Source organism: Trichechus manatus, unplaced genomic scaffold (assembly GCF_000243295.1).
Source record: "Trichechus manatus latirostris isolate Lorelei unplaced genomic scaffold, TriManLat1.0 scaffold00010, whole genome shotgun sequence".
Classification (NCBI taxonomy): Eukaryota; Metazoa; Chordata; class Mammalia; order Sirenia; family Trichechidae; genus Trichechus; species Trichechus manatus.
This window is the reverse complement of record NW_004443946.1, coordinates 27,305,123-27,328,471: the sequence shown is the minus strand read 5'-3', so window position 1 is coordinate 27,328,471 and position 23,349 is coordinate 27,305,123. Positions and strand designations below refer to the sequence as shown.

Below are 23,349 nucleotides of genomic sequence, written 5' to 3'. Positions count from 1 at the left end.
TGAAAAGATGTTCAAACTCAGAAGTATTCAAAGGAAGAGACATGAAAGCAACATGAAGTACTATTTCATAATTATTTAATTACCAAAGTATAAAAGAATTGATATTACTCCATGCTGGCAAAGGTTGTGCTTTAAGTGGTATGTTTATACATTTGGGTACAACCCTTTTAGAAAGCAATAGACCAGTCTGCAACCAATCATGGGGATGGCACAGGACCAGGCAGCATTTCATTCCATCATGCATGGGGTCGCCATGTGTCAGGGGTCAACTTGACGGCAGCCAACAATAACAACACCTAGATCCATAAGTGTTTATAATCTTTGACACAGTCATTCTATTCCAAGAAATTAACCGTAAAGTTCTAATCCTTTTCAAAAATTTTATTATAAAAATTTTCAAACATAGACTAGTGTAATGACTTAATAGCCTAATGAATAATGTAATGAAGAAACAGAATAGTATAATAAATATAAAGCAATATTTTAACAGAAGACAAAAGCTGTATGGACAAGGATGACCATAGATGAACACTGAAAATAATCTAAATATGTAGCAGGAGAGTGTCTGAAAAAGTTGTGATTCGTCCTAGACTGTCAGGTAGCAATTAAAATAATAAATATGAAAATGTGGAATTGTATAAATTATGAGCTAATGTTAAGTGAAAAACCAGAATTTAAGATGTATGTGTTAAATAATGACAATTGTGTAAAAACGTATGTAAGCAAAGGTTGAAAGGAAATATGCAAAATTATGTGCTGTATTGGGGTGAGGGGGATGATAAATAAGTTTTTTTCTCCTTGGATATTGGTGTTGTATTATTTTTACAATCAAATTAAATAAGAGGGAGAGTCTAGGCTCCACTCCAAATCAATCCGCGCATGTGTTTGTTGGGGATCAACTCCACAGGTAACTGTATTAAAGGTTGCAGTAAGAAGTGGCAGGGGAAATTTATAATCTCATTGAAGGAGGCAGAGGACTCAGTTTTAGGGCAGGGGCTGGTCCGTAAGTGGGCTCTCAAAGAGTCTTATAATGTCAGAGCTAGATGGGAACAGTCTAACACCTTCATTTTACAGTTGAGGAGCCTGAGGGCCAGCGAGGCTAAGTGACTTGCCCAGAATAAGCCAGCAAAAGCCTAGCTAGTCCACAGAGGGGTCAGCACGTCTACTGAGCTAGGTAGCTGGCCTTTGGATCAGTCTCCCGCATTAGGGCACCTCGTGTCCAGGAGTCACTGGCCAAGCAGAGAGCACTCTTCTGGTGCAAAGACAGGGAGGTAGGCGGGCTGATGAAGGGGGACAGAGAGGCTGCTCCTCAGATGCAAACCCCTGTGATGCGGTTGCCTCCACAGGACCCTGAGTAGGCTCAGCCAGACCCGACCCTCCCAGCAGCAGGTGGGGCTGTCCCGGACTGTCCGACGTTACCCGGCTGCTGCTGCCAGTGGTCAGCTGACTTCCAATGCCCTGCCCGCGGGACCAGTCCTTGAACAGAGGCATGGCGCCCAGCAGGCAGCATATCCGGGCCACCTCTCATCCTCCTGGGGTAAGGACGCCCTGTCTTGGGGTCCCCCTCCACTCTCACCTTCTTCCTCATTCTTTCAGCCAATCAACAAACAGTTGTTGGGCACTTGCTTTGTGCCAGGTTCTACGGGTAAAAAACTAAGCTGATCTGGACTTTGCCCCTGTTGAGACTGTTCAGCCTTGACTGCCCCATTTCCACCCAAGCTGTCATCCCTCCTGCCTTTGCTTCCTTCATATCCAACCATGAACTTCAACTCCCTGAGCCTGGTCCTTCCATCTCATCCTTCCTGAAAATCCCAACCCTCCCGGATCAACCTACCCAGTTGCTTTCTTACACCTGGGCCTCCACTTCGTATAGGAGAAAACGAAGTATATATATATGGATCCAGGCCACAGCAGATTCTTGGTCCCCTAGCTGCATCTGTACCTCTGTTACTGCCCAACAACCATTCCCCATGTACTTGGACACACTCTCTCTCCCATTCCTCAGAACAGCTACTCAAGCCTTCCCCATGTTCCTGAGTCTCCTTCCCACTGCCTTCCCCTTCGTATCAGCACATAGGCATGCCTCCCACCTCCCAGAGAGCTCCCCAACTTCCTTCCCATCTCCCCCACCCATCCACACCACACTCTTACTGAAACCTGTGCTCAAGCTGACCTCCTTTCTTGCAATTTTGAAAGGGATGCATCCTTTTCCCTGACTAAGGCACATTCCTACACCGCTTCTTGTTTCCTCTGGAACTCTAGGCCATTATTTGTCTTCTCCCTTTTGTATCTTCAACCTGTCCCTCTCTATTATCCCCTTCCCTTCAGCATATGCACCTGCTTATAGTTCTCCCATTGAAACACACACACACACACACACACACACACACACTTCCTACTTCTCTCTGGCTTCTTCTATCTCTCTTGCCTTCACAGTCAAGCTTCTTGCATGAGGGATCACATGTACTTTTTCCTCTTCCTCACCTCCCATTCTCTCCTCAATGCTCTGCCTTCTGGCTTACCTTCCTGGGCTCCTTATACTGAATTAATGCCCCTCCTTTGTATTCCCACCGCCGCCACCCTCATTAAACGAAGTGACCTCAGTTTGCACTGCTGTAATGACCTCCCAACTGGTCACCCTGCCTCCTGATCCACCCTAACACACCACAGCTGGGATGGGAATTCATCCTCCTGCACTTCTTCTTTGATCTCTTGCCGAAAAATTTTCAACGACTTTCCCACTATCCATCAAATAAGGCGTCTGATCCTCATTCTGGCAATCAGGCCCCCCAAAACTTGACTCCAATAATCCTTTCTGGCTTTCTCTTCCTGCACTTCTCTTAGAAAACTCCACTCTGGCAAGCCTGAACTACATTCCATTCCCTGCTCTTGACTTTAAAACCCAGCTGCAGCACTTGCTAGCTATGTGACTTGGGGCAAGCCACTTAACTTCTGTGAGCCTCATTTTTCTTTGCTGTAAAATGGAAATATTAGATGGAACATGTGAAAATTGCCAATTTCTAATGGTTCAACCTAAAGTGATACCTACTCAAGACGATTGAGAGTTAACTTAATGTGCATAAAGCCTGAACTCAGTGGCTGGTGCATTGGTAGCCCTCAATAATTGTTGGATTGTGAGCTTCTCAAAGGCATACTCCCCATGGGACCTTGCATGGAAGGATCCACCCCAGTCTTGTGGGCCTTTTTAACCTGGTTCTGGAGGTCATGGCTGTGCCTCTCAGCCCTGCCCCCTGGACCCAAGCCCTCTCTCTGCAGGGCTGAACCTCACGGAGAAAATTAAGAAGATCAAGATTGTCTTCACTCCCACCATCTGCAAGCAGACCTGTGCCCTTGGGCACTGTGCCAACAGCTGTGAGCGTGGCAACACCACCACCCTGTACAGCCAGGGCGGCCATGGGCATGACCCCAAGTCTGGCTTCCGCATCTGTGAGTGCCTTGGGCTGGAGCCCAGATCTCTGTAGGAAGGAAACCCACTGCTCTTAACTTTGCTCCCATAAGTGGTTCCAAATCACACGGGGAGCTGAGTCCTCACCCAGTTCTGCCATGACCTAGCTGGGTGACCCTGGGCAAGGCACATAACTTCTCTGAGCCCAAGTTTCCTCCATAGAGAAGTGGGGGAGTTAATAATAATGCCACCTGCCTCCTGTCTCCCAGGTTATTGTGGGGTCAAGGAAAGACATGAATGGGCTTTTTAGAAAGGCAATGGCTGGTTATTGTCTTCCCTTCATCACTCCTGGGTCTACATATCAGGGGTGCCTGGCCTCCCAAGCCACCAGATTTGGGATCCTGCTCCCCTTGCTTCTCTGTTGTCATCTGCCAGCCATATGGTGGGTGCTGCTAGGTTCTTCCACCACCGGTCACCTTGAGGGTTGGTGTTGTAGATTTCTGCCAGATCCCCTGCCTGAACGGAGGCCACTGCATCGGCAGGGATGAGTGCTGGTGCCCTGCCAACTCCACCGGCAAGTTCTGCCACCTGCCTATCCCGAAGCCAGACAAGAAGCCTCCAGAGGGGGTCTCCCACCACAGTACCCTGCTGGAAGCCCCCCTGAAGCAGTCCACCTTCACATTACCTCTTTCCAACCAGCTCGGTGAGTGCCAGCCCAGGACGGGTGGATGCTGGTATCATGATGGAGGGAGACAGGGAAGCTGAATCTGGCCTTATATCCAAACCTCCCTCCTTCTCCTCTACCCTCAGGACTGTTTCATGCCCTAAACTTCTCTTTCCCCTTCCATCCAAGTTCATCAATATTTTCTGCCCTTACCCTGTGCTAGGTGCTGTGGGGGAGGCAAAGTAGGATAAGGGCAGGGTCCTGCCCTCAGGAGCCCAGGGTCCTAGACAATAGAGTGAGGATGGGTGGAAAATAGAAAATCAACATAAAGCATTTCATTTCCCCTGCCTTCCATTTTTAGGTGACAAAGAAAGGGTACAAAAATCACACAGTGCTGTAGGGGTTCAGGGAATGGCGCCCTCTGAGCCCGAGTGCTCAGGGAAGTCTACGTGGGTAGATGGACTTCACTGAGACCTTGAACAATCGGTGGTTCTCGGTCAAGCAGAGGGGAGTGGGGTGGGGCTCCTTTGGCAGAGGGATTGGCCCTAGCAAGGGTGTGGGGGTGGGATCACGCAGGGGTCAGCTTAGCTGGCGCTCAGGGACTGTACAGGGCCTCAGGGGAGAAGAGATCAGGAAGGTAGTTTGGGGCTTATTAATGGTCATTTGTTGAGGGGCGAGGAGTGAAGGTGTTTGTGCTTCATACCATCCTCACTGGGGAATGGTTCCCGGGTTTTGACTTAGGGAGTGAAGAAATGCAAGAGGAGTCTTAGGGAGACACCCAGGAAGTGCCCCACCTGGTCAAGGGATGGCGGGCACTCTTCTCAGGGAGGGACAGTGAACGTGGGGCCCTGTATCCCCAACTCTGACCCCAGCCCCTCTGCCCAGCCGCCGTGAACCCCTCCGTGGTGAAGGTGCACATCCGCCATCCGCCTGAGGCCTCCGTGCAGATCCATCAGGTGGCGCGGGTGCGGGGCGGGGCCAAGGAGGCCACAGAGGACAACAGCGTGGAGACCAGGCCCTTGCTCCGGCTCCCCGCCATCCCCGGCCGCAGCCACTGGGACAGCAACAGCATCCTCACTCGCTCTGGAGAGCCCGCTCGGCCACCGCCCCCCGCGGCACCCAGGCCCTGGGGACTACTGGGCCGGTGTTACCTGAGTGCTGTGAACGGGCAGGTGAGAACGCAGCTCCTGTCTCAGCCCTGGAGGCTTCCAGGCAGAGATAGCATTGCACTCCGCCCTCCTCCTTCTCCCCTCTCTCCTCCTCGTTCTCTCGGAATGTTAGTGTCTGCCGTCTCCCATGTCCCAGATGGGAAAACCCAAGGCATAAAATTGCCGGAGGATGAAGAGGCTGAAACTCCTACCTGGGCTCCACTCAGTACTTGTCAGTGCCAGGCACACAGAAGAGGGCCCAAGAGAGTCCTCAAGTGAAGGCAGCCTAGAGTCTGGTCCCAGGAAATTCTGGGCTCTCTGGAAGCGGAGCCTAGGACCCCTGGCACATGGGCAGTAGGGCTGTGTGGGGAGAAGGAATTTGGTATCCAATTGAGATTGAGGTTGCAAAATGTGGAATCAGCAAAGCCAGGTTGAACCCCAAAGCCCTGGGGCTTCAAAGATGAGAGACACCCCCTCCGCACCCTGGAGGCATCCACCGTCAGTGATGGGAAACGAGGGGAGCTTTTCTGAGCCCAGGCATCTAAGAATAGGGGTGGGGCCAGGCCCAAGGTAGATTTTCTTGGCGTTGCCATTCAGTATGACCAAAAATCTCTCCTGAAGTTAGGGAACTGCAGAAGGAAGAGAGTAGCCTCCCAGCCCTCTCAGCTTGTGAGTCCCTGAGCCTGGGCCCTGCTCATGGTGAGACCCACACTCTGGGTGACACTGGATGTCGCTGGAGTTTGACGGAGGAAAGCATGTCTTTGGGACCCTCTCTTGGTGGGCTGGAGACATGGAGGGCTCTTCTGTCTGGGGTGTGAGACCCCCAAGTCAGCAGGGACTTGAGGGTCTGGTGAAGTCAGCTGCAGGTTTCTCTGCTGCCCCTTGAGTCATGGGCTGTCTCCCTTCTCCCCTCCCTCGGGTGGGGACTTCCTCCAGCAGAACATGGGGCATAAGCTCTGTGTCCCAGGCTTTCCTGGAGCATCACTGGCACTGCAGGGGAAGGAAAGGAGGTCACCAGTGTCCATGGCCTCTTTTCCAGTGTGCCAACCCCCTGCTGGAGCTGACGTCCCAAGAGGATTGCTGTGGCAGCGTGGGAGCCTTCTGGGGGGTGACCTCATGCTTCCCATGCCCGCCCAGACCAGGTGAGTGCTGGGTTCCCAGACGTCGAGGGTTGTGGCGGAAGCTCTCCCCAGCCTGGTCTACTCACCCCTCTGCTGTGGGGCATCCCCATCAGTCCCCCACCAGGCAGGTAGAAGAGGCTGGTAAATCAGGCAGGCTTTCCAGAACTGCCTCGAGGGTGCTTCTGGCTGGCAGTTGAGGCTCCTGACAGGTTCGGCAAGCTCAGCCCCTCTGCTGGGGCAGCCTGGTCTGCCTGCCTCGTCCGACTGTCTATGAGGGGCTCCCCTCTTGTCATTTGTTCTCACTCAGATGGCAGGGATCCCAACCTGTGCTGGGCACTCTGCACCCCCAATGCCCCCCAACACACCCCTGCCCAGGCAACAGAGGCTCAGAGTTCTTGATGTGGTGACTTGGTGTTTCCCTCATTCTCTTCTTGGAGGGGCACCCAGCCTCTCCCCACGATAGGCTGTGCCTCCTCACCTCCTGTTTCCTGCCTCGTGGTCTCTGAAGCAGGGCTGAGTGTCTGTCTCAGAGTGTCCTTTTAGTGTATGGGAAACTCAGTTCCCTGCCCTCTTCTGGATGGTGGGGAAAACCTAATATTCATTTATTCAGAAAATACTCAGCATGTACCTCCTATGTGCCAAGTGCTGAGGGTTCAGGAGTGAGCAAAATGCCCATTTGTCTTGCTCTCATAGGCTTTGTCCTTGCAGTTGGAAGGGGGATCTGTGCTTAGTGGGGCTTCCTCGTACTGAGGCCTATGCCCACTCAGCCTGCCTTCTCCTCCAGGCCGCATTCCTGGGCTGGGGCCTGGCCTGTATGTCTTTCACCTGTTAGCAGCCAACTTGGTGAGTCAAAGAGGCTTCCTATAGATGGCTTCATGGGGATCCTGGACCAGGACCCAAAGGTGAGCAGGTGAGAGCTGGTCCCAGGAGCTGAGTCAGCTGTGGAGCAGCGACCATCTTTCCTAAGCTAAAAATAAGTGTAGGTGGTTTCATAGTGTGATAGACTTTTTGTGAAACAGGCTTGAGCGTCAAACACATACCAGGTACCAGTCCCAGCTCCGCCCCTTAACCTCTTTCTTTTCTCCTCATCTGTGAAATGGAGACAATAATAGTGACCGTGTCCTAGGGCTGATATGGAGAATAAATGAGATGATACATGTGCTTGGCATGCTCGTTAGTCAATGAACAGTAGCTATTACTGTTATCATCTTTATTATTATAGTCATGTGCTATGTAACATCCATTCGGGCAACATTCAACCCCATATACATCTGAGGTCACATAAGGTTATAATAGAGTTCAGAAATCCCGGAGAACAGGATAGAGTGGGCATAACCGGATGTAATGAACGCAACAACTTCCTGCACACACCATGTATATCTCATGTCTCTTGTATACAAAGTAATTGCACTGCCAGGCATATAATGGTACAGTACATATATAACCTATAGCACATAATGTCTTGATAGTCATAATAAATGCCTATGTTACTGGCTTATGTATGTACTGTACTTTCTATCATTATTTTGAAGTGAACTTTCCCTACTTACAAATAAAAAGTTTGCCATCTAACAGTGTATGTTTCAACTTGTAGGCAGAAGCATCCAATGTCGTGTATTGCGTGTCTCTTGAATGTTGTAGCGTTATCTCTCTGTTTAATTTTCTTTCAAAAATATTACGTGAAGTGCATCATGGCTCCCAAACACAGCAAAACCAGTGCTAGTGATAGCAGCAGCAAGAGGCAAAGGAGAAGTATCGCTTTGGAAGTGAAACAAAAGTTATCCCATATAGGTTTGCTAAGTATATAATACGGTCTTCAGACAATGTCCAAATCACATAGTGTCCTATTTCACAGAACCTATCGTGGATGTTAAGTGACACATGACTATATTATTCCTATTAAGTATCAAGTATTAAGTATTCTTATTAAGTATCAGGAAGGGAAAAAGGGAATAGACCTACTAGGGAGGAGTGCATTGAACTGCTCAGCTTCTCCCCCTGCAGGTTAGGGCTGGTTCTGCCACTTTTCTTCTTGTTTTCCTCCTGCCTTCCTATCAGGCGGACTCTTGAGACTTCCACCTCCCACATTCCATTCGGTCAACAAATATTGATATTGACCAAGCACCCATTTGAAGTGCCCATAATGTGAAGACCTTGACAGACAGTGGCGAATGAAGGAGAAACAGTCCCTCCTCTCCCCAGGTTTATAATCTAGTAGGGGGGGGGCCTAAACAGTGGGCATCAGAAATGAGGAGTGCTTGTGGAGAGATTGACTAAGTGCCAAGTGCTATGGGAACACAAGCAGGGAACCAGGCCACTGCTAGGCCCTGTGGCACCTTTGTGCAAATTAGGAAAATATACCCCTTCCATTTTTTCAGAAACGTCTTCATAAATATACAGGTCTAGGCTGCCAATGATTCCCGTTGATGGGGTGCTTTTGTGCAGTGCACAACCAGGACGTCCACACAGCATGGGGCAAAGGACCCTAGCTCAAGCCGGTGGATCAGGGCACACTTCTTAGGAAGGTGACATCCAGAATAATTAGGGGTAGGTCAATCAAAGAGGTGGGCAAGAGTTAAACAACCCAAAGAAATTGCATATACAGGTGAGACCCAGGGAGTGAGCAACAGCAATATTGTGTCTCCTGCTCGGTGGGCCCTCCCAGGTCTGGCTCTCTGGTAGGAAGGCAGACACATCAGAAAGCTTGGCACAGTCAGGGCCCCCAAACCCCCTGCCTGGGCGGGTTCTGGTTCCCAGGAGCTGGTTCATTCACACAAGTGGGTGGGGTCTCTTCCCCCATCAGCTCTCCAAGGGACATCTGGTACCTGCTTCTGCTGAGCAAGGTCCTGACCTGTCTGGGGACCACCTGCCCAGCAGCACTGGCCTGGGAGAGAGCTGGCTGTGCTGGGTGGGAGCAGTGAGATTTCATCCAAGTGACAATGCATGCATGACTGCCTCAGAATTTTCTTCTCCTTGTTTGGGGGCTCAGAATTGTTCATGGCATTGCCCTTGGCATTTGAGAGACAGTGGATGGGAGACGACGGGCTGTGGGTGGTGGAGAGATGGAGTAGAGTGGTGTGGCTGAGAAACGGGGTTCTGGGAAGGGCTGCCATCCCACCCCTCCTCAGAGTCCTGCTTCAGTTCTGGATTCCGCATCCTGCCTTCCTCACACTAAGGCCTACGCCCTCTCGGAAACTTCCTCTGAGCGAGTCTTCAGTTCCTGAGGTGTCGGAGGTCTGGCCAGCAAGTATGATTCAGAGCCGTTGAGATGTAGCCCTGTGGGTGAGGGAACAGCACTCAGAGTCATGCAGGGTCCTTGGAGCCAGTGTCACCCCTCCAAGCCAGTAGGCCATCTTGAAAAGTGACACTCATGGCTAGAGATCTATCAGGTGACGTTGTTGTTGTTGTTAACTGCCGCTAAGTTGGCCCCTGACTCACGGTGACCCCATGCACAACGAAATGAAACACTGCCCGGTCCTGCGCCATACCCATGATCGTTACAGACCAGACCATTGTGATCCATCCATAGGGTTTTCATTGGCTGATTTTCAGAAGTTGATCCCGAGGCCTTTCTTCTTAGTCCATCTTAGTCTGGAAGCTCTACTGGAATCTGTTCAGCATCATAGCAACATGCAAGCCTCCACTGACAGATGGGAGGTGACTAAGCATGAGCTGCGTTGGCCAGGAATTGAACCTAGGTATCCCATATGAAAGACGAGAATTGTACCACTGACTCACCACTGTCCCCATGTCAGGTGACATTAGTGAGAATGCAAACAGAAGCCACCCTGAAGTCTCCATTTAAATGCCACACCCACTGCCTAGAGGGTTTAAGCAGAGACCGGGAGCACATAGGACCTTCTGTCCAGGACATGGGAGCCCATCAGGGACACAGACATGCAAGCTGCAAGGCCCACAGCTAGGGACAGCTGTTGTCGGTGACAAGTCCCAGTCCTGCTCCCACAGCTGAGACTGACAGGCACAGCGACCATGTCCCCAGACCTCAAAATTATCTTTGAGTACAGGGGGAGCACGCAGCCCTCACTGGGAGGATGGGGAGCTGGGGAATGGGCCATAAGATCAGATTCTGCACTTGAGGGGCTGCCTGCCCGCCAGCTGCGCCCTCCTGGTGCCAGCTGCGTGCCAGCCTCGTGATCTCAGCCCACTGGGTGCCGGGGGCCCTGCTCCCTTGCTCTAGTTGAGCTGGCCATCTCTGTCCAGGCAGGGCCTGTAGCCAGTGCTTGTGGGTATGGGAACAGAACTCCGTGGGTCAGGTGCCCCCACATCACACCTGCAGAACACCAACTGCCACCCTCCTACGCACATCCAGGGCTCAGCCCTCGCTCACCTCTGCTTCCCATCCCAGGTAGGCCCCGCCCCTTGCCACTGTGTTGAGTATATCTGCGGAAGCTGGGCACCAGGGTGCAGCCCCTGGAATGCCAAACATTCCAGCACACCGCACAAGAATTAACAAAGACCAGGGCAACATAAACATCTAAAACACATTAAAGTGCAGCTGGGCATTGTATAGGGAAGGGGCAAGACGTGGGAGAACCTTATTTGTGTTGACAGACTGCCAAGCACCGAGCTCCACGCCTGAGCCTGGGACAGGGACAAGGGATATTTAAGCAGGCATGACAAGCAAGCTACTGTGCAAGAAACAGAGGCAAAGAGGAAGCTGCTGGGTGGATTTAGGGGGTAGTTGGCAAGACAGGCAAGATTTTTGGTTCTAGAACATCCCTGGCCCTAAGTGGCTTTGCCTCTCTGAGCCTCTGTTTCTCCTCTGATGAAATAGGGCTGTGCTCCTCAGGGAAGGGCATTGTCATCCCCAAAGATGTGGTCTAGCAGCAGCTGATCATGATAGGACTTTAAAGCCAGCAGCCCGGGAGCCATGTGACTCCATGGGTTCCACTCAGTCACCTTTTGGCTTCTGAGGCTCCATACACGAGGCTGTCGAAAGAAGGGCCCTGCAGAATGCTGCTCTTTCTGATGTGGAAACCGAAGTCTCAACTGACTCGAAGTCTCAGTTACATGGCACAGACAGATCCCTTTTCTTTCAGAAAAATTCCACAGAGCCCTCTTCCTTGGAGAGGTGGTGCAAAGAATCAATCCAGCCAGCCCTTGGTTGCTGTCTTCTCCCTTTGACTCTGCATGACAGAGGCAGTATGTGTCTAGCTGACCTCCAGAGCTTAGCCTGAGCCGCGTATTCCTGACCCCATGGGACTTATCGAAGGTTCCCGCTCAGAGCCTTTGCCGGCCTCCGCCGGCCCCTGCCAGGTTCTGGAGCGCATACACCTCTCTAAAGCCACTTTGATTGGGGCCACATTTTTGAGTTTTCATCTGAGAAAGACAGACATCTGGATCGACTGGAAAGTTGGCTGCTGCCCCATCTGGCTTGGCGCTGGCTGTGTAACCCCAATGCCCATTTGCTGGGGCAGGCGGGGCTGGCACAAGGCTCCTGGCCTGCAGTGGTGGGCTCCAGCTCTTTGCCACAAGATTGTCTTTCCCTCTGCCTGGCGTGGGATGAGTTCACCTCAGAACCCAGCCCCTCCTTGTATCTTCTGGGAGCACTGATTCTCTTGCTCTGCTCCTCCAGGGAATTCTACCTCTTTCCCTCTTAAAAACAACAATAGCCACTAGTTACTGAACTTTTACACTATGCTGGGCTCTTCACCTGCATTATTTCATTTAATTTTCACAACCACCTGCAAGCTGAGGATCTTTATCCTCATTGACAAATGAGAGAAACTGAGTTCAGGAGGTTAAGGAACTTGTCCAAGGTCACACAGCTAGGACAGATGGAGCTGGGATTCCAACCACAGTGTGTCTGATTCTCAGCTGCCTAGGACCTCTAACCATTCTGGGGAGGCCTGGACCTGCCTGGAGACAACAAAAATCAGGATACTAGACTAGAATCTCACAGCCAGAAGATGCACTCCAGGATTGTATTTCACAAGTTGCTTGTGCATGAAGGACAATGTCCCTCGAGAAGATTGTGATTGAATAAATAGGCAGGGCTGCAACTCCACATCCCAGGCCTAAGAGATGATAAAGATGTGTTGGAAGAATTGTTCCAGGGAGAAGAGGGTGGGCTTGTTTCACGTGTGCATGTTTCTGGGGAGCAAAGCTCAGCTCGACACTGAGCACAAAGAGCAACTCATAAAAACTGCAGCTTCCCAGAAATAAATGGATGCGCTTGGAAGCACTAAGCTCCTTGTCATAGGTATAGAAGGATCTGGGGAAGGAAATTGATTTTAGAGGGAATGGATGTTTATATATATATGTATATGTATATATATTTGAAAATGTATTTGAAACCCCCAGCAGAAAGAAAGCTTTGGTTTGGTTTGGTTTTGCCATCACCCTTGTCCATGAGGGGTGTTACATGTGTAGCTCTGTGATGCCAGCTGGGGAGGGTGTTCGTGTGTGTGTGTGTGTGTGTGTGCGTGTGTGGATGATATAGGCACGAGGGACAGGTTCGGAGCAGAGAACCTTAGGGCCAGTGCTGAGTCACAGCAGCAACATCATTGTTATCACTGTCATCGTCGACATTAGCAACTGTCTTCAGAGCACTTTCTAAGAGCCAGGCACTATGCTAAGCACTTTCAATCTCTCTCAGAGTTGGGTGCTGTTATGTCCATTTTGCAGATAAGGAACTAGCCCTGAAACCCAGGTCTGTGTGACCCCAGACCCTGCTTCTAACTGCTCTGTAATTTACCTCCCTGTGCTGCTTCTTGTGACTTGGCTCGGGCATTTGCTAACCTTGAAGACCCCAGCTTGGGGAACAGCTGTGCTGGGGTGGGGCACCTGTTCTCTGGGACTCTGGGTGAGACACCCAGTCTCTTGCCCTAAAGAAATGGGATTTTCAGCATTCCAGTTATTGAACTGAGAAGCAGTGTCTCTGGCCCAGGGACATTCTGAGAGCTCCTTCCGAGGGACTCATGGGAATTACGCCTCTGACCCAAGTCTACACCCTCCTTACCTCAGCAGGGTGTCACTGACACATGTCGCTTCTGCCCCGGAGAGCTCTAGGAAGGATGGGAGTGGGGATGGAGTGGCATCTGCCTGACCCAGGGGTCCAATCAGACCCCTTTCTATCTCACTGTGACAAAGATGCCCACTTTTCCAGTGACACCTTGCAGAAGCAGTCAGAGCCCATCTTCATTGGGGTCTGAATAATGGACATTATGATGATTGATAATATGTGACAGGCATTGTGCTAAGATGTTTACATCTTACTTAGTGTTCATCATAACCCCATGAGGTAGGTATTGTTGTCCCCCATTTTACCGATAAGAAAACCAAGCCTCAGAGAGATTGAGTGACTTGCTCAAGTCCATCCAGCTAGTGAAGGGCAGCAGATCAGCTCACTGCCCTTCAGGCTGTACCACTAGAAAGAAGGGAAGGGGCACTAACCCTTACTGAGCACCTACAGGGACTGTGCCAGGCATTGTTCGAGGCTTAGCCTGACTTGCATTGTTTCAGTAAAGTTAATCCTCATAACAATCCCACAAACTAAGAGTTTCTGTCCCCACTTCTATGGGTGAGAAAATGAAGACTGACAGAGGTTAAGAAATGTGCCCTGGGTCACAATCACAGGGCTAGTCACAGTGGAGCCAGGAGTTAGATGCGGGTCTGGCCACCCCAGCACCCACATTCTTTCCACTGCTCCGGGGGAGTAGAAGTTCTCTCCAGCTTACCAGCCTGAGAAAACCAGGCTGTCAGCTTCAGCACACTCACATCCCCTGCGGCGGGGGGCTCAGCCTCATCCAGTGGGTGTGTCTGTTCTCTGAGGCAGAGGGTGTGTGGCAGAGCACCCTCCATGTCTCCCTGGTGCAGACACCTGTGGTCGCCAGCTGAGATGGAGATTGGAGTGGCATGTCAACAGCCCTGTGGCCAGACGCATGTCTCCACATCTCCTTCCCCACGTCTGCTCATGGAATCAGGGCCAAAACTGTCTCAAGCAATTAGCCCTTGTTAAGGCCTCCTTGGGACTCCCAACTGCCAGGGGAAAGAATTAGCAGGGCAGGCTGCAGCCAGGGGCCCCTCTGCTTCCTTCCTGGTCTGTGAGCAGGCCGAGGTGCAGCCGAGGGTGGATGGGGCTAGAATCAGGGGTCAGAAAGTCTGAGTTCTAGGCCCACAGGGTCCAAGCTTCCTTACCAGGAAAGTTACTGACGTCTGCCCTATATCCTTCGTGGGCATTTTGTGACGTGCAAGCTCCCTGTCCAGGTTGATCCCAACTGACCTCTCAGCAGTGGTTTTGACTTTCTTTGGCCTAAGAGTCTCAATTACTGGGACTCCCGCTGCTCCCTGAGTGGTCTCCACAAAGGGTCTGTGGGATTCACAGCTTAGCTACCCTCTCTGTCAAGACTGCCTCACATTTTCTCTTCTCCTCACTCTCTGACCTTGTGATATCCTTCATCTGGCTAAGGGACCTCGAGGGGTAGGACAGGTTCATGACCACTGTCAATATTGCACAATGCTTTGGTATCTGAACTCTGCCTTATCAGCTGAAGCTGAAGCAGGGAGAAGAAACTGCCTGTTGTATACATTCAGGAGCATTTATCAAGCATCCAGTTAGTTCTTCTGACCTCCTTCCGAACATCCTTGCCTTTCTTTTTCTATTCACTCTCCTCATTTCTCATTAAAAAAAAAAAATGGGGCTTGCAAGAAAGGTGATGGGTTTCCAGCTGAGCAGGCATCTCCCTGTGGCCTCTGGAATCTAAGGTTCTTGACCTAGACAACTCCTAAGACTTGTCGTTAATTCATTCATCCGTTCATTTGAAGGCAGTGGAGAGGAATGGTTCAGAATTCCCATTCCACCACCAGCTGTGAGACCTTGGGCAAACTTTGTAACCCCTCTGTGCCTCAATTTGCTTATCATAAAAAAACCAAACCCATTGTTGTCGAATTGATTCCGACTCATAGTGACCCTATAGGACAGAGTAGAATTGCCCCATAGGGTTTCCAAGGCTGTCATCTTTATGGAAGCAGACTGCCACATCTTTCTGCCACAGAGCGGTTGGTGAGTTCGGACCACCGACCTTTTGTTTAGCAGCCAAGCACTCAACCACTGCACCACCAGAGCTCCTGCTCATCATAAGAATGGGGATATGAGTAAGTACCTCCTCGGGTTGTTATGAGAATTAGATAAATTAATACATGTAAAGCCTTATAATAGGGCCTGGCCCATAGTAAGTGCCATTTTAGGATTTGCTATTATTATTCAAAGATTCCTAGGTGGTGCAAATGGTTTGTGCTCAACTGCTCACCTAAAGGTTGGCGATTTGAACCCACCCAATGATGCCATGGAAGAAGAGACCTAGTGGTCTGCTTTTGTTAAGATTACAGCCAAGAAAAACCTATGGAGCACAATTCTACTCTGGGGTCGCCATGAGTCAGAATTGACTCGATGGCCCCTGACAACAGCAGCATTATTATTCATTCCAGTTTTGACCGAGTGCCTTCTGTACTGTCCTGATGCTGTGTTTGGCACTAAGGACATAGTAACAATGAAGAAGACAAGGTCCCTGTCCTCACGGAGCTTACAATTTAGTGGAGGAAATAGACGAGCAAATAGGCAGTCACAACACAGCACAATGCGTGCTATGACAAGGGAAGGCCAATGTGTGTTGGGAGTACTTAGGGGGGGTCACCTGGCATGGGTGGCAGGGACGATGACACCTGTCTTCCCCCATCACTGCGAATCACACGGCTCGCTGGCTGCTAAATTCCCAGGTTTCTCCCCTCCCGTGTGTCCATCTAAACTTCTGCTTCTTTTCCCCAAGGAGGTCTCAGCTGATTTTTCTGGATTGGATGCTGCGCTTGGTCTTACACAGCTGAGACCTAGCTCCTTACAGACTGCCTCTGGGAGGTGTGAGGAAAGGCGCTCAGGGCCCTGGATGGGGGTCAGGGGTCAGGGGCTGTCTGTTCTTGGCCTTTAGCAAAAATGGGAGTTTCACCAGGGACTGTGGCTTCGGTGTTGATTCTTCTCTAGAAGCCTGTCTTCATGAAGGGCTACCATCCAGCACATTCTCTTTGGGCCAGCAAGAGGGCAGAGTCCGTTTTCTGAGAGAGGAAATCACTTTATAGAAAAAACACATGTATTCAGACTAATGAATGAATCCAGCTCCTCTCAGCTTCACTTTTTCCTCGGGTTCTCACGGTTTCCTGCAGGCGTCAGCAGCTGATTTCACCCTTGCTCCCAGCTCGGATCCAAGCTCTCTGTAACTTCTCTACTGATCATTAAAGAAGCAAGATCCTTCTGCCTAATTTCTCCCTATTGACATCTAAGGAGCCCTGGTGGTGCGGTGGTTAAGAGCTCGGTTGCTGACTGAAGGTCTGCAGTTCAAATCCACCAGCCACTCCTTGGAAACCCTATCGGGCAGTCCTACTCTGTCCTGTAGGTTCACTATGAGTTGGAATTGACAGCAGTGGGTTGACATCTAAAGAGGTGATGTTGTCCTGGCCTCTGGGCTCACCTGAATCACCTTGACTGGCCTGTCTCATCTCAGAGAGGGGCTGGAGTGGAGTGGAGGAGAGGCAGCCTTCACAGCCAGAGGCCTGGCTTCAAGCCATGACTCTGCCCTAGCTAGCTTTCTCACATGAGCAAGTTATTTAACCTCTCTGAGCTTCAATTTCCTTTCCTTAAAAGGGAGATAATGATCCCTGCCTTATAGGGTTCCACCAACCATCTGTCAGTTTGTCATACTGTGGTGGCTTTCATGCTACTGTGACGCTGGAAGCTATGCTACTGGTATGTCAAATACTAGTAGGGTCACCCATAGTAGACAGGTTTCAGCAGAGCTTCTAGACTAAGACAGACTAGGAAGAAAGACCTGGCGATTTACTTCCAAAAATTAGCCAATGAAAATCTTATGGATCACATCAGAATACAACAGATGGGCACATCATCAGGAGGTTTAATTGCTGGAGGAGGGCATCATGTTTGGGGAAGTGGAGGACCAGTGAGGATGAGGGAGACCCTTGGGGAGATAGATTGGCACAGTAGCCCCAACAGTGGCCTTGAATATGCCAATGATCATAAGGATGATAGAGGACTGGGCAACATTTAGTTTTTTTGTACATAAGATCGCCATGAGTCAGAGTCAACTCAACAGCACCTATCTCTCTCTCTCTGTCTGTCTGTTATAGGGTTATTGTGAGAAAGACAGGACAGACAGGGTATTATGCACCAATGGCCTTGCAACCATGAAGCACTGTACAAATGTTAACTTATGATTACTCCTTGGCCTCTGGCATCGGTCTTGGGTTATTCTTTCTCATCTTCTGCTCCTCATAATGTTCACAGCCTGCATCTAATCAGCCTGCTTTCTGATCTCTCCAAACAACTTCCTCTCTCTTCTCTTTCCTCCTCCCTGTCTTCAGTTCATACCACCAGGCCCCATGCCAGGGACACTCACATTCCCCACCCTCAGTCCCATCCTTTCGTCTCAATATCAGCATTTTCAGAAACCACATTTATCTCTGAAAGAACAGCCTTTTAGTCTGGAGCCTAGGCCCCACGCTGGAATGTGCAAGCCCAGAGCGAGAAAAAGTACCAGATCTTCAACTGACATTTTTTCATCTTAAAAAGAAAAATTAAGCTTTACTAATTTATGCCCTCACTTGGTCTGTCTGTGTGTCAGGGTGTGATATGTCAGGTCCTCAGGGAGTAGTAGGGGGTCCAAGAAAATATGGCACCTCCTCGTGTTTGTCTTTGGCATATTACAACATAGTGTGGTTCACAGTGGTTGGTTTACTGGATTTCCAATTATGTTGTTTGTTGTTAACTAAACTCACCCTCAAAAAAATGGATAAGAGGGGGAGGATGTTGACACATCGCAGGGTGTGTATTAATGTTTAATTATATGTGTATTAATTGTTTAATTATAAACTAATTTGCTCTTCATCTAAAGCACAATAAAAAGAAAAAAAAAAAAAAAGGATAAGTGACTCTAAAAGATTCCTGCAAAGAAACTATGGATTCAAAATAATACCAATAATATAATCATAAGCAATCATTAAAAAAATGCAATGCTGATACTTCTTTTCTTCCCGTGACCTCTCATATGTAATTAGTCTCATTAGAAAGCAAAAATGATGATGATCCAACTGAAAATATATCCCAGAATATAAATTATCAAGAAGACTCTATGAAATATGGATGTATATCCACTATCATTAATAATGAACTTTGTATTAAATGTATATGCCTTGAAGTAGCAGTTAATGATATAGAGTAAAAGCCATCTTGATTTAGAAAAACATTTAAAAATATTGAGACAATAAAAACTTTGCTATACAATTGAATGAAAGTACAGATATTTCTAGCATGTCTATTGGTGTTTGCAAGATTCTATTTCAACAATAAAATATAGAAAGACTATCTTTTTTTTTTTTATTGTGCTTTAGGTGAAAGTTTACAGAGCAAATTAGTTTCTCATTAAACAATTAATACACAAATTGTTTTGTGACATTGGTTGCCAACCCAGCAATGTGTCAGCACTCTCCCCTTCTCCACCCCGGGTTCCTCATTTCCATTCATCCAGTTTTCCTATCCCTTCCTGCCTTCTCGTCTTTCTTTTTGGGCTGATGTGCCCATTTAGTCTCGTATACATGGTGAACTATGAAGCACATTCCTCACGTGTGTTATTGTTGTTTTATAGACCTGTCTAATCTTTGCCTGAAGGGTGAACTTCAGGAGTGACTTAAGTACTAAGTTAAAAGGGTGTCCAGGGACCATACTCTTGGGGTTTCTCCAGTCACTGTCAGACCAGTAAGTCTGGTCTTTTTTTTGTGAGTTTGAATTTTGTTCTACATTTTTCTCCCACTCTGTCTGGGACCATCTATCATAATCCCTATTAGAGCCGGGCCCATCTAGTAGTGCTGGACTCAGTCTGGTGGAGGCTGTGGTAATTGTGGTCCATTAGTCCTTTGGACTTATCTTTCCCTTGTGTCTTTGGTTTTCTTCATTCTCCTTTACTCCAGACAGGATGTGACTGGTAGATGTATCTTAGATGGCTGATCACAGGCTTTGAAGACCCCAGACACTACTCACCACAGCCATATGCAGAACATTTTCTTTATAAACTATGTTACGCCAGTTGAGCCAAATGTCTCCTGAGACCATGGTCCCCAGCCCTCAGCCCAGTAACTCGGTCCCTCAGGGAGTTTGGATGTGTCTATGAAGCTTCTGTGACTTTGCCTTGGTCAAGTTGTGCTGACTTCCCCAGGATTGTGTCCTGTCTTACCCTTCACCAAAGTTACCACTTATCTCCTATCTAATTAGTGATTTCCGCTTCCCAGCCCTCCCTTTCCCTGTAACCATTAAAGATTGTTTCTTTCTGTGTGTAAACCTTTTCTTGAGTTTTTATAATAGTGTTCTCATACAGTATTTGTCATTTTGTGATTGACTTATTTCACTCAGCATAATGCCCTCCAGATTCGTCCATGTTGTGAGATGTTTTGCAGATTCATCATTGTTCCTTATCGCTGCATAGTTTTCCTATCCCTTCCTGCCTTCTCGTCTTTCTTTTTGGGCTGATGTGCCCATTTAGTCTCGTATACATGGTTGAACTATGAAGCACATTCGTCACGTGTGTTATTGTTCGTTTTATAGACCTGTCTAATCTTTGCCTGAAGGGTGAAGTACCTTGTGTGTATGTTCCATAGTTTGTTTATAGAACTATCTTTTTTGTGAGCCACTAAAGAAAAGATAAGGAGCCCTGGTAGTGCAATGGTTAAGCGATGGGCTGCTAACCGAAAGGTTGGCAAATCGAACCCACCCATCGGCTCTACAGGAGAAAGACCTGGTGATCTGCTTCCGTAAAGATTATAGCTTAGGAAATCCTGTGGGGCAGTTCTACTCTGTCACATGCGGTCACTATGAGTCAGAATTGACTCAATGGCACCCAACAACAACAACAAAGAAAAGATAAACCAGAGAACATATCTTCTCAGTAGTGAATGGACTTCTGGAATAAAAATGAGTTTTCTGAAACAACTCTATAAATGTAACTTCTGATGCTATGATTGAGTAAAGCAACAGAGCAACATTCATAGGCAAGCTATTGCCAGGAAGAAATGGAAGCAAGAAGAAGACAAATTGCTACAGGAAGGCATCATGTGGTTAACTTTGTAAAACAAGATCTTTAAAGTATAACGGTATCTTTCTGGCACTTTGTATTAGAATAAAGAGTGTCTGTTAAGATCCTTTATCCCCCTTGAGAATGTCTGACTATCTCTTGGCAAGGTAATTATGAAATTTAAAGATTTTGAGTCATCTTTTTTAGTTTTTTGGATTTTTTTTACAAAAAGACATATGTTCCAAATTTGTCGCCTTTCTCTATGACAATTGGCTGTCTGTAGTGTACTACCTGCTAGAGTTTTTCAAGATGTTATGGGTGATACAAACAATTAATGCTCTTGGCTGCTAACTGAAAGGTTGGATGTTAGGGTCCACCCCGAGGTGCCTTGGAAGAAAGGCCTGGTGATCTACTTACAAAAAATCAGCCATGGAAAACCCTATGGAGCACAGTTCTATTCTGGCACACATGGGGTCGCCATGAGTTGGGTAGACTTGATGGCAACTGGTTTTTTTAGAGCTTTAAAAAAAATTGATACGCTTTTCCTCCAAAGAAAAGGAGATATTTTCTGTGTTCTTATTTAATGTCAATTGTTAAAGAAAGAAAAAAAAAAAGGACACTTCTATTTTTCTGTTAAGTAAGGGGAGATGTTGGGAAGTCAAACCAGGACGTGTATCAGCACCAAAATACTGAGAACAGTTTTCTTGTTGTCAGACATCTCCCCAGTTTTGTCTGCTACAGACTTAAGCAGGGCTGCTTTTCAACAGGCTTGTGCTACAGAGGGAGCCTTTTGAAAATAGATATTTGGAAACTGTTCCACCGTTATGTGATTTGGTTGCTGAAAACCGTATCCATTTGCAGACTTGAAAGACTTGAGAAATGAAATCTTCCAACATATTTAAAAATCTTCCAAATGCAGCTCTTCTGTGGACTTGAACACATTTGGTAAAAAAATAAAATTGCAATTCACTGATGAATTTGTAAGACCAACCGACTTCAGGGAAGATGGAAATTTACTAGCCAAATGTCATCAAAAGCATTGCGCAGTTGGTGGATGGGAGTAAAAAATGAATGTCATGGTTTTATAAGTGTGATCAGCGTTGAAGCTCTTCCTTCCTGGTCTGGGCTACCTTGTTAGCTCTGACAGCCACTAAAACCAAGTATCAAAATCAATGGCGCGTAGAACCAGACTGCCAACTGCTGTTGTCCAGTGTTTAAAAATAATAAAACTATAGTTATGTAAAATGTAGCCATTAGGAATAGCTGGGTGATGGGTACATGGGGCTTCTCTGTATTGTTTTTGTAACTTCCTGTAAATCTAAAATTATTTCCAAACAAAAAGTAACAAAAATAATAAAATACATTTAATCACATCTTATATAGCATAATATGAATACAGTATAGTACAAGCTGTATATAATATTATAAAGGAGCCCTGCTAGCACAATGATTAAGCTCTCAACTGCTAACCAAAGAGATTGTCAGCTGGAATCCACCAGCCCCTCTGCAGGAGAAAGTTGAGGTAGTCTGCTTCCGTAAAGATGACAGCCTTGGAAACCCTATGGGGCAGTTCTTTTCTGTCCTATAGGGTGGCTATGAGTTGAAATCTATTCGACGGCAATGGGTTTGGGTTTTTTGTTCATTTGTTTGTTTATATAATATTATAACTATAAATACATTATACGTATAGATATATATATAGTGGCTGCAACAGTGGGCTCAAACATAGCAACGACTGTGAGGATGGCACAGGACCGGGCAACATTTCAATCTTTTATACATAAGGTTGCTTTGAGTCGGAGCTGACTACGTGGCACCTAACAACAAAAGCAATCATAGTTAGTAAGAAGTTTTAGAAGAAGTCAGGCGGCTGAGAGGAGGGTGGTGAGAGCAACAGAAAAGATTACAGCCAAGGAGGCACAGCTGTCTAGGGTGATGGCACAGGGGACGGGGCTCAGTTGCTGAGTGGGCTGGGCATCTAGAAGACACCTCACTTCCCAGCAAGCATGGCAGAGGAGCCTAAGGCCCTCCAGTGAGACCTGTCTGTATCTTCCCTCTTCAGCCTCCCCGGTGATTGAAAATGGCCAGCTGGAGTGTCCCCAGGGTTACAAGAGACTGAACCTCACTCACTGCCAAGGTAAGGACAACCAGGGGCAGGGCTGGGCCTGGGGAGGGTAAGGGACGGAAGGAGGTCAGATGATGCAGGTGCACCAACCCTACCCAGACAGGGGGAGCGGCTAGCACTGCCTGGGGATGTCTGCTGGGTCCTTTGGCGGAACTGTAAGAGTGACTGGTTCCAGGGACCTAAGGAAGGCAGGGGACTTGTTTGATAGAGGGAGTCAGGGAAGGTCCTGGGAGCTGAGGCCCTCTTCTCTCCCCATCTCCACTCACTCCTACCCAGAACATGGGCCAGGTGCCCCTCGATGATTGTGTGGTGCTGTGTCTGAAGGGTGTCACCCAGTCCCTGGACATCCATTCACCTCCCAGGCTGGTTTCCTTGAAATGGGGCAGCTTTTGATCCAGGGTAGGAGATCAAGTCAGCCTGAGTGGGCAGGGACCTCTGTGGGCTTTTCCCAACAAAGCACCGTCAGCCACTCAGACCTCCCTCCCACTTGCCTCAACCCCACAACCAGGGTGGAGACCAGAAAGGGTGGCCTGGCTGATGGGCGCTGTAAGGCCAGCTGAGGCTAGGGTGATCTGCATTAGAGAGTCTGCCCAGGGGCAAGGTCCAGGGACAGCTATGGCATTGTCACCACAGGGGGTTTAAGTGCAGATAGGAAGTAGGACCAGATGACTGACTGAGGGAGTTTCAAGGGACTCAGCTGCACATTCTCCACCTTCCAGCCCAAGCAGCCCCCCTTGACTTCTTTCCTCTGTTTGCATCCCAGCATACCACTTACCTTGGTTTCTTCACCTGTGAAAC

At 48.5% G+C, this 23,349-nt stretch overlaps 1 protein-coding gene across 1 annotated transcript in view; it reads left to right on the top strand.

Moving 5' to 3' along the window:
• The window catches only part of LTBP2 (latent transforming growth factor beta binding protein 2), a 121,211-nt gene that overhangs the window by 65,215 nt on the left and 32,647 nt on the right, over positions 1-23,349 (top strand). The window contains exons 5-10 of the mRNA XM_004371040.1: positions 1,347-1,537; positions 3,277-3,447; positions 3,903-4,109; positions 4,956-5,242; positions 6,258-6,360; positions 22,489-22,563. Coding sequence (XP_004371097.1) covers positions 1,347-1,537; positions 3,277-3,447; positions 3,903-4,109; positions 4,956-5,242; positions 6,258-6,360; positions 22,489-22,563 — 1,034 coding nt within the window. The remainder of the gene's footprint in view (positions 1-1,346; positions 1,538-3,276; positions 3,448-3,902; positions 4,110-4,955; positions 5,243-6,257; positions 6,361-22,488; positions 22,564-23,349) is intronic.